The 15,122-nt window shown below is 42.0% G+C and overlaps 1 protein-coding gene across 3 annotated transcripts in view; it reads left to right on the forward strand.

Annotated features, from left to right (window-relative positions):
• Positions 1 to 6,727, forward strand: part of POLK (DNA polymerase kappa) — a 40,888-nt gene extending 34,161 nt beyond the window's left edge. For all 3 annotated transcript variants that reach the window (XM_063127939.1, XM_063127938.1, XM_063127940.1), the window contains exons 14-16: positions 965 to 1,831; positions 5,374 to 5,425; positions 5,548 to 6,727. In XM_063127939.1, the coding sequence (XP_062984009.1) occupies positions 965 to 1,831; positions 5,374 to 5,425; positions 5,548 to 5,632 (1,004 nt within the window). In that variant the 3' untranslated portion in view covers positions 5,633 to 6,727. The remainder of the gene's footprint in view (positions 1 to 964; positions 1,832 to 5,373; positions 5,426 to 5,547) is intronic.
• Positions 6,728 to 15,122: the final 8,395 nt, after the last annotated feature.

Raw genomic sequence — 15,122 nt, forward strand, 5'->3', positions numbered from 1 at the left:
TACTCCTAACTAACTTAAATCCCATTGATTTCAATGGGAACTGAGTGAAACTATCTTAAGTTGCAATCCTATTGTTATGTCAGAGCGCTCTGATACTTCCAAAGTCCTGTTGGGCAGGGCAGTTGTCCTGTTGGGCATGGAGTGGTATTTGCTACTTTTCCACTTTTTTTAACCATTTCCCTCCCATTTCAAGTGCTCCAGGGCTGGTCTAAATATTTCTCCCTGTTGTGGGGAAACCAGAGTCTCTCCTACTCTGCCAACACCATGATTCTCTTTTTCCTCCTCTGCTATGTTGGAAGGATGATCTTTCCACAGAGTAGGAAGGGGGAATCTGAGAGTGGATCTCTTCCTCCAAGATAGAAGCTCTGTTTCTGACCTTGGAGGGGAATTTCCAGTCTGTGCTTTGGCCCCTAGCATGCTGTCCCAGGGACCCATAGGATGGCCCAGCTAACATGTTAGAATGGCATGCAGGTGTCAGGATTCCATAGTAAGGTTAATCAAAATGTTCTATTTGCAAAAGTTTGTTTTATTCATTTATTTATTTCATTTCTCTACTGCCCAGTAGCCAAAGCCCTCTGGGTGGTTCACAAAAGTTAAAACCACAAGTACAGCATAAAATATAATATGGAAGCTTAAAACCACAATACAAAGGCACAACCAGAATAAAATTGAGCAGCAATGCAGAGATTTAAAATACAGGTTTAAAATAGCAGCGTTAAAAGACTAGGATAGTAAATTGCTAAAATACTGGGAAAATAAAAAGATCCTTACCTGGTGCTGGAAACAGTACAACGTAGATGCCAGGCGAACCTCTTTAGGGAGCTCATTCCTGTAGGGAATATTGCAGTTCTGCATGAAATTGTATTTATTTATTTATTTACCTACCTAATATTTGTTGATTTCAGTGAGATTTTTTAAAGTTCTGTTGCCATTCAACTTTATGTGGCTTGTTTGTCATATTTAGGTATACGAGTATCAGGTTTTCTAAATGAAGATGAAAAGAAATATCAACAAAAGAGCATTGTTAATTTCTTAGAGCCAGGAAAACAAGTCAGTGCTTCTAGGCTCTTTTTTAGGAAATCTGTTGAGGAAAATTTTCCAAAAGGACCCGAGAAAGAAAGTTTTTTCAATAAAAAACGAGCTACAAGAAAGCAAGCCAATCCAGAAACTTCTTCAAGTGAGCCTTCAAAGAAGCAGAATCTACCAGAGATGACACCAGATGAACAAGGAAAGGATAATGAGCACCAGATCTTCATTTGTCCTGTTTGTTTTGAAAAGCATCCAGATAGGACTTTAGAGGAATTTAATAGGCATATTGACAAGTGCCTTAGTGGAACATTAGAAAAAGATAATGCGGAAATTACAAATAGCAGCAAATCATGGGAGAATACAACCAATCTGTTTTTGGACCGGGAAAAGAAAGAATGTGAAAAAAATAAAACATGTAAGCCATGGGTTGAAGTGCAATCAACAGATGTAGTTGATTATGCTACCAGTAGTAGCACAGATATTTTTCCTATGCCTCAAGATAATGAAAAAATTACTGATAGTGGAAATAGCCTTTCTAGTGACTTTGTATTTGATATAAATGCAAAACAGGACTTTTCTTCTAATGTCTTGTTAATGGGGAAAAAAGAATATTTTGAAGAGTCCAGTTGTTCAGAAATCAATTTGCCATGTTTTTCTGATGCTACTGAAAGCAACATTTTAGTTTGTCCAGTCTGCAACTTAGAACAAGAAACAAAGGATCTTACATTGTTTAATAGGCATGTGGATGTTTGTTTAAACAAAGGCATTATCAAGCAGTTGACAGAAAATTCAAAAAGCGTGGGTGAGTATTTAGTTTACCAGTCATTCTTTTAAAGAATTTTAAAGGCATATTTTGAACAAATTAGGGCCTTGAATATGGTGCAGCAAGTGAATGTATATGAGATCTGTTTTCCCTACTTTTTTTAAAAAAGAAAGAAATTGGCTTAATTTTTCTTCAAAAAAAATAAAAGCTAGTTCATAAACTCTGAGGAACTAGGATATAAATTTATTTATTTATTTATTACATTTTTATACCGCCCAATACCGCTCTCTGGGTGGTTCACAAAATATAAGATATAAATATAAGATATAAATATAAGAAATAAAACAGGTGCTGCCTATCTTTGGTTTATACAGGTTATGTGGAAGTTTCAGGATGAATTATTCCTACCTTTATTTTATCTAGTGTATGTCCCATATTTGTTTCTCTATTAGTAAACCAGCTACTAGTGGCTTTTCTCAAAGAGTGCCACCTCACTGGTAGTACTACATATTTTGAATCATACTGAGTTAATTTTGTCATCTGTTTTATAAGCTATCAATATTACTGTTAAGTCTGGCATAGAAAATAGAGGAGCATGTATTTAACAGTATAAAAATTACTTCACACATTTATTAGTGGGGGTAGCAATAAATTTCTAGGTCATGAAAATAGATATGTAGTAATGAAAGAAATACACCTTTGAATGTAGCTTCCTTGAAAAAACTTCACAAAGGTTTTAAACGTTACGTTTCATTTGGAAGCAATGTAATGTTGAGATATTTTAATGTATACAGAAAAATACATAACAAAAATTGTTGAAAAACTTGCTCAAAGTAATACTTTCTTTATTGAATAACAATAATCAAGGGGAATTATTGTTAAGGTTGCAATCCTATGTGTATTTACCTGGGAGTAAGGCCCATTAAACATGGAGGACTTTATGTCTGAGTAAATTTGCATCATGTTTTAGAATTGTGCATTGTTTTGGAAATACTTGGCTAATATATATATTCCATCCTTTGGTAAAGAGTTACTGTTTGTGATGGCTCATCATCACACCCACTCAGAGCCTTGTTCAGAAAACGTCTGTAGCTGAGGAAGTTTTGACGGGAACCCTACCATCCCATGGCACACCTCCCTAACAGGTTCCCACCTGTTCCCCCACTCAGTTCTCTTTCGACCACCATTGCGGTAGTCTTGTAGCGAACTTCTCTCATTGTTCAGTAAGACTATTTTCAACTGCTGAAGTTTTAATTCGTTCTTCTACTGTTGTTTTTAATTTACTAATTTATTTGTTACAACATTTATATATTGTTCCACATCTAAACAGATTCCAGTGTTCTTAACAATAAAAGAATAAAACACCATACTGATTTTTTTTATAAACAGAAAACCAAAAAAACACATGGCTGTTCAGTCAAGGAAGGCTTCTTGAAATAAGAGTGTCTTGAGCAGGGGCCCAAAACAACACAGCGTTGGTTCCTGTCTAACCTCTAGGAGCTGGGAGTTCCTCAGAAAAGGAACCACCACACTGAAGGCTATACTCTGGATGGACTCTAATTGGACTATAGGTCCATGTGGAACTACCAGAAGCATCCCATCTGATGACCTCAGTGACTACCTTGAAGTAATCCAGTCTTGAGGTCACTAGTGCCTGCATTTTATAGTGTAACCAGAAGTAGTTTATTTTGCCTATATAAGAGAGGTTTCAACTGACCGTTAAAGTATAGTAAATAAATGTCCCATACTTTGAACCTTGTCCTAAATAATTCTAAGGCCTGGAAGTCCTGAATTATATATGCATCTGTCACCCAATTTATCTGCATGCAGATGTGAAAGTAGGAGATCAGGCAGAGTACGAGATCCCATATTTTTGGAGAAAATGTATTGAGGGGAGTCCAAAATGATCCAACCCTCTGCCCACCGGAGCAAGAAGATCTACTGTCACCTCCACTCAACCTAACACAAGCTCTCCGTTATTTGTTTGGGAGTCTCAGAGGACTGTGAACATAGTTAGCTAACCATTCTCAGCCAGCATTACCCATTGGAGAAGTAATCTGTAGTTTGCTTAGGTCTCAGAAGTGCATCCCTCCATGTGCTTCCTCTAAATCTATCCTCTCACCCCTATTCATCCCACTTTTGTCCCTGAACTGATTGCACTGACTCAATTGTGTTGGTCTCATTGAAATTGGGCTCTCCCACTGAGACTTGGGCTCAACCACGGGGCAGGGAGAGCTCTAAAGTGGATTGAGATACCTTGTTGCCCCAAATCTACTATAGGTGTTATTGCTTTACTTCCTCCTTTGCCTCTTCAGAATGGAAGAAGACCCACACTTGAAAAATACCTGCAGAGTTTCTTAAATTTATTTGATACTAGCTGTACCCTGCCACGCGTTGCTGTGGCTCAGTCTGGTTAAATTGAAAAGAAAGAAAAGACAAAGCGGATGTTTCTAATATGTTTAATTTCACAATGCTTGTGGATATACAATATTTTTAGTTGTTCCATTGTCTGTGTAGATATAGAGATTGTCTGGTTTTCCGACTCTAGAACACGCAACATATAATTGTCCATGTGAGAAGCAATCTGTGTCTAGATCTAAACCGCACAATTCTAAAGATTGGCCCTGAGCTTTGTTGATGGTGATTGCAAACGCCAATCGAATTGGGAATTGCAATCTCTTAAATTGAAATGGCATATCTGTTGGAATCATAGGAATGCGAGGAATGAGGACATCTTCACCTTTGAAAGGTCCTGTCAAGATTGTTCCTTCTATGACATTGCTCAGTAATTTTTTTACTGCAAGCCGCGTGCCATTGCAAAGTTTTGTGAGAGAACATGCAAATAGCAGAGGAGGCAGAGGCAGTGGATTGGCCTACTGTTTGGTTTTTTAAAAAGGATGTTTTTACGGTGAGGAGGTTAGTGGAAACTCCTGGCAGTTACCTTTCTTCAGAACGTGTAACTGTCACAGGTGTGACATCTATATTCACTCAGCCAATTGTGAGAGAACATGCAAATAGGAGAGGAGGCAGAGGCAGTGGATTGGCCTACTGGTTGCCGATGTCACAATGACCTATAAGAGCAAATAGGAGAGAACATGCAAATAGGAGAGAAGGCAAAGGCAGTGGATTGGCCTACTGGTTGGCGATGTCACAATGATCAGCAGGACTGGTTTTGAGGAGGCCTATTTCTTCGATTTTAAGACAAACTTTTGACCCCATATAGAACATAGTTCCATAACAACGCTTGCGTATTCGAATGCAACGTTTTGTCAAAATTTCAAAGCAATTGGTGAAGAACTTTCGGAGATATAACGTCTGTTTCGAACGAACATTTACATTTTTATTGATATAGATGAATCATTTAAAGCCAGATGTTTCTTCCCCCCAACCCCCAACATGGTGACAAGCATGATATAAAAAGAATGGTAAATGGGAGTTGTAGAGATGTCAGAGGAAAAAATGGGGTGGGGGGATAACAGTGGAGGGAAAGGTAATGTAGTAGAATTCTCTTCAGTTTTTGTGGCTTTCCATTTGTATTATATGTTTCTTAGAGAATGCATGCTATTTTTTCATTTCTTTAGGAATCTTGGATAGAGGGCAACATGGTACAAACTCAACAATAGGAACAAAACGGTAAGCTCTGTGCGTGCTAAGTAAACTTTTACTTGAATGTTTAGAATGTAATACTATCAACCATTCTGTTACTACAGTTGTTTAATTTAATTAGTGATATTTTTGTGTGTGTTTAATTTCAGGTCTGGAACAATGGCTCCACAGTCAACATCCAAAAAAGCCAAGTCAAACAATTCTAAGGGCACTATAGAAGCATTTTTCAAATGAATACAGTATATTTTAAGAAGGACATTTTGATCATTGTTATGGTACAATAGTTTGGATGTAAAATATGTTGCTCAGGCTTTCTCCATTGTGTATACATTTTATAGATGATTTTGCACTATCCAAAGTAACATTTTACTCTCAAATAGTTGCCCTTACAATAACTTTTCATATTTTGAAGAATAAAAATGTACTGAATGTTCACTTTGTTTAGGCTGGTGAACAAGATGTCCTTTCTTTAGGAGTACTAAGCCTTTCTTTAAAAGTCAGCAATTCTCAATATATCTTGATACTGATGGCTGTCATTTTCATAACTCTTGGATATGGAAGAAAAGTGAAAGGATTATGCTTTCAGTTGGTAATTAATATCTACTTCATAGATCATGTTATTAAATGTGAGCTTTTGATAATTTGGAAGTAAGGCCAAGATTTAAGATTTAGTTCACCTTTTACTGTACAAATATATGTTATGGCACTTTATGCAATCATAATATATTTAGAACCCTAAATTCAGACACTTTAGGTCTTATCTATACAGAACCACACATACATACACACTGAAATGAAATCCTAGCTGCCTTGATTTAAATCAATCCACGCTGTTGTACTGCCTGTACCATTTCTGTTCTGTGGTTTCATAGGAAACTATTTTCAGTGCAGTTGTCCAAAGCATGCCCTGCGTTTCCAAAACAATTAACTTCACTTTAAGGGGGGCAATTCGCTTATTGAATTAGACCAGTTGATAGCACCAAGCCCATGGCAGTGTAATAGATTGTGTAGGTAAAACAAGGTAGGAAGTTGTATCATGAAGGATATTCTACTTTTCTGCCTATTTTAAAAATAATTCATCTAATGTATGATGAGGGACACTTAACTCTTAAATGAAGGGATTTTACCAGCAATATGAAGAAAGCAGTGTTATATGTATATTTGTGTTTATATAAATTATGTATTGTATGTTTTAAAATGTTATTCATAATATATTTACAATTAACATATTTTCCAAAATATTTTAATTGATATAGAATGTTTTCCAAAACAATCTTATAAGACTCCATTTCTTGAATTGTGAAACTCTCTGTAATGTAAAATAAACAGAATAACCACTAATAAAACTGTACTTTAATGTTTCTGCTTTAGCAGTAAAGACTATTTCAGCTTTTCCAGTTCTACATGGCCAGGCTTGTGAAACAGTTTTAGTTGTTGAAGTGCAAATTGCTATGAAATCATCATCCACAGTTTTACAGTTGGGCAAAAAATAGCAGCTCTGCACTCCATTCTCCATGAAATCACATTTCAAAGATTAAGGGGATTTTCTCTATTGTTGTACATTCGCAGGCCATCCAAACAGCCTAAAAAATTGACTTGGCATGTTATAGCTATATTGCAGCCTTTTATTTAAGCACATCCTTCATAACCAGGGCATCAAGGAATTGCATGAAGGTGAGGGAATGGCAGAGAATGGATGGCGTGCTCCATTCCTCTTCTGTGCCCACCATATTTATTTATTGGATTTCTATTCCGTCCCATAACCAAGACTCTCTGGGTGGTTTACAAAGATTAAAACCATAGAAACCAAGCAGGTAATCGGAGGAGGGGCGCACCCTCCTCTCTGTTCTACATGCAGTGGAAACTGAAGAAGGACCAGAGCTCTCTATCTCCCCTTTGCCATTTCCCAGGCTAGTAAAAACACATTTTTACTGCATTTTTATTGTGTTATAAGGCTGTTATGCACACAACATCTTGGGATCGGTACAAGTCCCAAGAGTTCCAACAGTTGGGTTGTCCGGTCCTACCACTTGGCAAGAGGTGAAAACTTGCACTGTCTTGGAACTAATATACCTGAGCCATTCTCTTAGCAGGAAAGTTTAATGGATAGGTTTTTAAGGTTAGGTTTCATATCTCCCAGATGATAGGGCAATTCCCAGATTATGGATTCCCCCCTCATGGGTTCAAAGCAGAGTCAAGGTACTGTGCTGGCTAGCCCATGCCATGGTTAAGTCCAGAAAAACTTCCTGACTGTTAGAGCAGTGCGACAGTGGAATCAGCTACCTAGGGAGGTTGTGGGCTCTCCCACACTAGAGGCATTCAAGAGGCAGCTGGACAACCATCTGTCAGGGATGCTTTAGGGTGGATTCCTGCATTGAGCAGGGGGTTGGACTCGATGGCCTTGTAGGCCCCTTCCAACTCTGCTATTCTATGATTCTATGATCATCCACATGTTTAGTGAGCATGAAATCCCCCCTCACGAGGAGGCATTCAATTTAAGTACACCGGAGCACATGTAGGGACATTCTCACATTCACCAAACATTTGCCAGCAGGTGTCACCTCTGGGAATGGCAGACGGCAAGACTGATGGATGTGACCCTGCTCCCCTTCTCAACACATTAGAGGTGTCCTGGTGTGGCTAAGGCACACAAATTTTCTAAGTTTGTGATACAAATATGAAACACTTGGTCATAGGCAAGTCATATTCTCAGCTGCAGTCTCTATCGGTAAACTTTGAATTATAGTAATCTACTCACAATGATATATGAATATTCAAGGAAGACTACAAAATACTTTTCACATTGGAAATGATAGAAAATTAATTAGATTCAAGTATAGTGTGCCAGTTTACACTATCCAATACAAAAAATAAGACTCAAGACTACATGTTACAAGAGTTGGAACAGGGATGACTTTTCTTCCCGGTGGACCCAGAAAAAGAAAATTTAACAAAACCTTGTAAAAATACTGAGACCATAAGTAGTAGTTTTGTAACCTTGTGGTCCTTCGCATGGAGAAGAGTTTGGTGAGAATTCCCCTTTGAAAGAACATAGCCAAATATAAAAAGGTTTTGAGCTGGGAAAAGAAAAAAACAAGGGAAAGCAATGGTCACAAATACACACATGCACAAAATTATAAATAAAGTCAATAAAGTCAGTCTAATTGAACTAGTTACATGTTACCTACTTGAGTAAAATCTTGGTTTCTAGGGTATACCCAGAGTTCACTGAGAATCAGAGAAAACATCTTAGCCTCCGACAGGCATACAGAACATTTCAGAAGGGGAAGAGAGATCTTTTTATGAGGATCTGATTGTTCTCTCCATTTACAATGTCAGTCGTTTAGCTAGCAAATTAGAAAATTACTTAGTGGGTGGACCCACCTTCCTAAGGATGATATACTTATATCGCAATAGCCCAAACTGGTTTGAGTCAATCAGCCCTTTATAAAAAGAGGTTAAAATTCAGGATGCACTTAGAAGGCTGTGAAGGTTTTAGGCCGGTGGGTTGACAAGGGCCAGAAGCAGCCCCATCTTTGTAAGGGCAGCGAGAGGCTGAGGTGCCGCTCAGGGTGCTGAGGAGAGGGGTTAACGTAAGGGGAATGTGTTCATCCGTGGATCCAATGGGGAGGGCGGTGGTGACCCACGCGCAGTTGAGGACGCAGCTGGTTGCAGAAGAGGTGCGTAAGAGGGGCTGTAATCAGTTGCCCCCCTGACCCTCCAAGGGCCCACCTCTGATGGCTCTCCCTCGCATAGCCCTTAACTTGGAAAGGGCATGGGAGGGGTGTGTGTGGATTGTGTGCTCCTCCCTCGTGGGTGCTACTTTAAAGCGCTCTGCACATGCTCACACGTCACGCCACTGATCCATTGCCAAGACGAACAGTGCGAGAGCCTGTGCCTGGAAGGCCCCCATCCCTCTTATCTCCAATTGTGTTCGGGAACAGCGCTTGGTGGGAGGGTTTGGCCTTGTCTTTTGTGCGGCGCGGGAGGTTTTAAAGCGCCGACATCATGGCTGTGTGTGTCCTCCGTCTCTAGCCTGTACCTTCCAACCGCTTGGGGCCAGCCTGTCCATGCTGCGCCTCGATTTTGCCTCGCAGCAAAGCGCTCTGCGTTCAACGGTGCTTCCTCGGAGCCCTGCTGCTGCTGCTTTTATGGACACCCGCCTGCCGCATCCTTTACTCCCTCCCTAGTGATTTTTAATAGTAAATTAACACTTGCCTTCAGGACAGAACTGTGCAATCTGCAATGCCCCAAACCGTCCTTACTGAACACTTACCCTCCATGCCTCCACTTGGAGGTCCCAAATCAGCTGTCTGAGGCAGCAGCCTCAGGCTCTGAACGTGTCTTCAAAGTGCAATTGCCTGGTAGCAATCAGCTGGGCAGGTCTCTGCCGAGTCAGGCACACTCCAAGAAAGCTTGGTGGCAGCGGTGCTGTTAATCATTTTTGGACTCTGGACTTAACGAAAATAATGAGCTGGCTGTGAAACGAAAGGTGGCAGCCTCCCCTCGAGTTTAGAAGGCTGGTGCCTTTCTGTTCTGCTCCCTATTAGTCTAAGGGAGTGAATCCTAAGGTCTCCTAGTAATTGCACGGCTTCTGAGTTCAGAGGGAAGAAGAAGGCTTGTATGAAGACAGATGATGGCAATTAGAGCACCTTTAAAGATTTGGGGTACTGCTCAAAACATCTGGGGGGCATGCCTAGCATGTGAGGTTGCTATGAGCCAGGAGGAAGAGGTAACAACTGACAAAATGCCCCAGCAATCATCCCAAGGCGGCCTGCTGTGACAAGTCTTTAACCTGTTGGGTGTTTTATTGTGGTTTTAATTTTTGTGAACCGCCCAGAGAGCTTCGGCTATTGGGCGGTATAAAAATGTAATAAATAAATAAATAAGTCCATTTTCCTCTGCATTTTTTGAGAACTGATGGGTTGGGATGGGAGAGTGGGGTGTCTGTCAGGAGAAGCGGCTGCTTTTCTACAGGACTTTACCCTTGTTCCTGCCCAATGAAACGTGTGTGTGTGCGTGTGCATACACACGTGCTGTGTTAAGCCCAACATGCTCTCCTGCAAAATTGAGCATGTGATTCCCTTTGATGTAATGTAATAGCCCCCTTAAAGATGGTGGGCAGGGGCTAAATGCCAACCTTCAGCCTTCAAAATGGCTTGTGAGTGTGGATCCCAACCAGACCATCAAGGCCACTTCTTTGGGGCCCTTACTTGGGCAAGAATACCTTGGGCACCACCACTTTCCACACTTCACTGAGCTGGCCATGCAAGCGGTGGGGAAAGCTCTAGGCCACACAGTGGGGCTGCTGCCTCAGAGCTACTAAGTGTGGTGTGACTTACAGCAGAGTTGTTTATATAGAGAAAGTGTGGCAACCCAGTATTTTATATGGGAGGCAATAAACACAAGATGGCAACAACTTCAACTTACTTTATAAGTGCTTATACACATTGTCAGAGAAGGCTATCTAATACCCAGCTTTAACACCTCCTAATGCTGGGTATTTTGAGTTAAGTGAGTGAAGGCATAAGATATGTCAACTTGCTCCTTTCATGGTGCCTATTGCAAAAACAAAGAGAGGAAGAGGAAAGGGAAGAAGCAGGAAATAGGAAGTGATGGAGCTACAGGACAATCACTATGGCTGGCCCCCTGGTGTCTGGAAATGTGTGGAGTTGTTCCAATTACCTAACAGGAGCAACCTGCCTGCACCTGAGAGCAGTTCCAGGCAAGAAGACGCCACCTCTAGCTGATGTACCCCAGCAGCTTCTGCAACTACCACCTGCTCCTTAGCCAGCCAGCATGGGAAGAATGGCCAGTGGAGGTTCCCCGTGGGTTGTTCCTCTTTGGGTGGGAGGTGGCCTGGCCGACTGATGGCCACCATCCCACACACATTCCCTCCCCCTGCCATGTCCTTCACTCAACCCACTCATACTTCTAGACTGCAGTGAGGTGGGAGGGTGGGTGATTGTTACAGCTTTGGCCACTGGTGGGAGCAATGACCAGCCCAAGCACTGAATTGTAATGGGGCTGAAGCCCAGGTCGCTGCCTCAGTGCCCTGGAGGAAGAGCAAGAGGAGCCACCCGGTGAGGGTCGCTCACAAACTCACTCCCCGTTCCGTGGCTGTGGGCTGGGGCAGCTGGACTGGTCTCACCACAGCCTGGGGCTTTTCCTGCAAGCTCTGCTCCCTCCATTCTAGTCCATCAGGAGTTATCCGTAGTGACTTCCCATCCCCAATTTGGAGTGCTGCTTCGCTGCTCCTGTTCCTCCCACAGTTTGTAGCAACAGGTTATTTCACTTAGCTCTGCCCAAGCTAAGTGAAATAATAATAAAAAGAAGTCTTAATTGAATGTCTAAAGCTAAAGGGAGGGAAACAAGGAGGGAGATGCATAACCCGAGTGTTGCAGAACAAACCCAATTTTGCATCCCAGCCAACCACACCTTTGAAGGTGGACCGCAGAGCAGGAATTTAGCTAATCCCCTTTGAAGCATCTCAACTCTCTTCAGTAACAACTACATTCTTGGTGATAAGATGAAGGCATACATGGGCTATTTTTTTTTCTATTGAAGGGGTAGAATAACATGACACATCAAGGCAACAACATTCTGCTCCAGCCATTCTTGCTTATTATTTATTACATTTCTCAAAGCTTTCTGGGTGGTTTACATAAAATTAAAACCCATAAAAACTTGCAGCATACACAACAAACATTTAAAAAAACCTATAAACATGCTTCTTCTTCCTTTATGCAAGGAAGCCTAGGCAGGTACAATTGAATTGGCTCACCTTTGTTGGCACCTTCTCCATAAAATTCCAGATATATTGATATATAAGCAATCCCCAACCTGGTACCCTCTTAATGTTTTCAATTTCAACTCCCATCAGCCCTTGCCAGCACAGCCCCATACTCCCCGAACTACTTAATGAATCCCATAGTGGTCCCCAAAAGTTCCATGTGGCTCTCTCATCCATTCTATTTTGTAGGGACAATTTCCTTACTGGCCCCATTTCAGAACTCATGGCTCCGAGGGCTTTGGCCATAGAGTTCTCCAGTTCTAGGGCTGCAGATAATTTTAAAATATCCATGTGCTTGGCACCTGCCTCATAAAAGGGAACAGCTCCTCTGAGGTACGTTTCTATTATTGCTCCTCCCTTAGCATTGAGATAATTGTGAATCTGGGGAGCAGGCAAGGATTTCAGGGTTCTCCCAGAGGAAGAACACAGGCCAATGTCATTGTATGGAAGCATTTCATGGACACTCTCTTTACATTGCCAAAATGTTCCAGCTGCATATGCATAGACAAATATAATCTACACATTGCTCAAACTGTCTTGGAAGGGATCTGCCAGACTCCTGCTTTTCCCTTGGCTCATCTGAGCATATATTTGGGTACCATTAGCATATGAGGAGGGTACCCACTTGTGCTAGAGAGTAAAAAGCTTTCATTACTTGGGGCCTACATCCAGGAGACATTTTCCCCATCCCACTCAAGACCGGCCAGGACTGAAAATATGGGTAGGCCACTTTTGGCATCTTTGGGCCTGTGAGAACAGACCCAGTAGTGGGTCTTGTTCTGTGTCTTGTTCTATCTGCTTTACATAGTGGAGGAAAGTGTTGCCTGAGTAGAAGGAACGCACAGGGGTTTACTAATAGGAAGACTAATAGCAGGATTTCTCTCATCATCAGAATTCTGTCAACAAAATTATGGTAACAATAATAATGACTATGAAAAGCAAACACACTAAGTAAAACCAGCGTGGCTGAACCCATGAGTAACTGGTTTCTAAACCAGTTTTCACTGAGGGCAAATCCTGTCAGTTCAGTCTCTTCAACTTCACTTTGAGGTCTCCCGCAGGAGTAGCAGTCCATCTGGTGGTACTATGAGAAAGCCATCAGCAACTGCAGTCAGTTTTTTCTGGGCTGGGCAGCCTGCATCGCTCCGTCGGGGATCGCTGTCTCTGTCCCTTGGTGTCATCTCTTGACTGACGGCAGCAGTCACCCTTTTGCAGTGCGAGATGTAGACCCAGCTTTTGTAGCCCTCACACTTACGGCGTTGGTTATACTTCACAGTGGCGTTGGTCACAAGAAGCACCTGCTACGGACCTTTCCACCTCGGTTACAAGATGTTCTTCCTTTGAAACAATTTGATGTAGATCCAGTCTCCAGGCTGGAGGAAACGGATGCTCTTGCCTTTCTCTAGTAGTTGATGCAATTTTTGACTACCTGTGAATGAGAAACTTGAACACACTTCATTAGGTTCTTGCAATAGTCAGACAGCAGTTCATCTGCTAGCTCAGCCTGGCAAACCAGTGTAATTATGCTATTAATCATGGCATTACACTCTGCATACGGCTCAGAATACCAAGAAGGTATGGGTTTTCCTCTCCTCTGAAACATGGTGTGTCCTTGTATCCTCGATATTCCCTTTCATTAACTGCAAAAAGGGATTTCATAAAATTCCAAGACCCCAGGTGATCAGGCTGGAAGTTGGGATTTCATGAAGAGGAGTCAGGAAACTCAAACCAGCCTCCAAAGGAGGAAAAAGCCACATCATGCCTTTCAACAAGGTCACAACATGTTTAGGATATCAAGAAATACTCTATGTGGTGAGTAAAACGCTTTACATTCTTTACTTAGAGGCAGTCAGGTCCACTTTTCTGTTTTGCTTGCTCTCACAGAGCTCCTGGGCTGGGATTCGAGCGTACTCTGGACCCACGGTTCCACCCGAAGGGGAGGCCAAGCCAATAGGGATTTCAAAAGGTCCCTTACCTTGGTGCGCACTGGGATGATGGTCCCCAAAGGGCTTCTACCGATGTGGTCCTGATGAGCACTGTCGATTCTCAGACAAGGACCCCAGGTATTGCCATGGATTTCCAAGGACTGACAAAGACACTAGACAACAGCATTAGTTTTGGCAGCAAAAGCTTTACATCACAGAGTAAAGAAACTCAGTTTGTATGTCTCTTTTCTGTAAGAATTAACTAAACACTTTATGAACTCATCCTTCAAGATTAGAAGCTGCTGTGCAGGAGAGTGGGCCAGATGGATTGTTGAGGGTCCAGGAGTCAGCAGGGTCCAGAGAAGCAAGGCAACATCCTGAAGTTAACTTACAGTTGAAGGCAGCAGAGATCTGGTTCTGGCTGGACTGATTTATGGCTGGTTGTTAAGAAGCAAAGCAGGCTAATTAGGTCAGCATGTTGCTTTCAAAGGAGGCGCCAAACTGCAGCTTCTTCCATCTCTGCCGTTCACATCTGAGCCTACGGAATTTGAAGAGATGAAGCTCCTCAAGGTCTGCTTCCTACACATGGGGGCATCAGTGAACAACATTGGAGGATCTACCACCCCTTTAACGGGGTGGCAGGGCAGGTTTCAGACCCTTGCATCCCAATGAATGGGATGCTAACTGTGTCTAACACAGTTTTAAGTCTGCCACCCCTTTAATGGGGTGGCAGGATTTGTTAAAGACCCTGGCATCCCAATGAATGGGATGCTAACTGTGTCTAACACAGATTTAAGTCTGCCAGACCTTTAACGGGCTGGCAGGGTAGGTTCAAGTCCCTGGCATCCCAATGAAAGGGATGCTAACTGTGTCTAACACAGTTTTAAGTCTGCCATCCCTTTAACGGGCTGGCAGGGTAGGTTTAAGTCCCTGGCACCCCAATGAATGGGACGCTAACTGTGTCTAACACAGTTTTAAGTCTGCCAGCCCTTTAACGGGCTGGCAG

The sequence above is a fragment of the Elgaria multicarinata genome, chromosome 6, assembly GCF_023053635.1.
Source record: "Elgaria multicarinata webbii isolate HBS135686 ecotype San Diego chromosome 6, rElgMul1.1.pri, whole genome shotgun sequence".
Taxonomy (NCBI): Eukaryota; Metazoa; Chordata; class Lepidosauria; order Squamata; family Anguidae; genus Elgaria; species Elgaria multicarinata.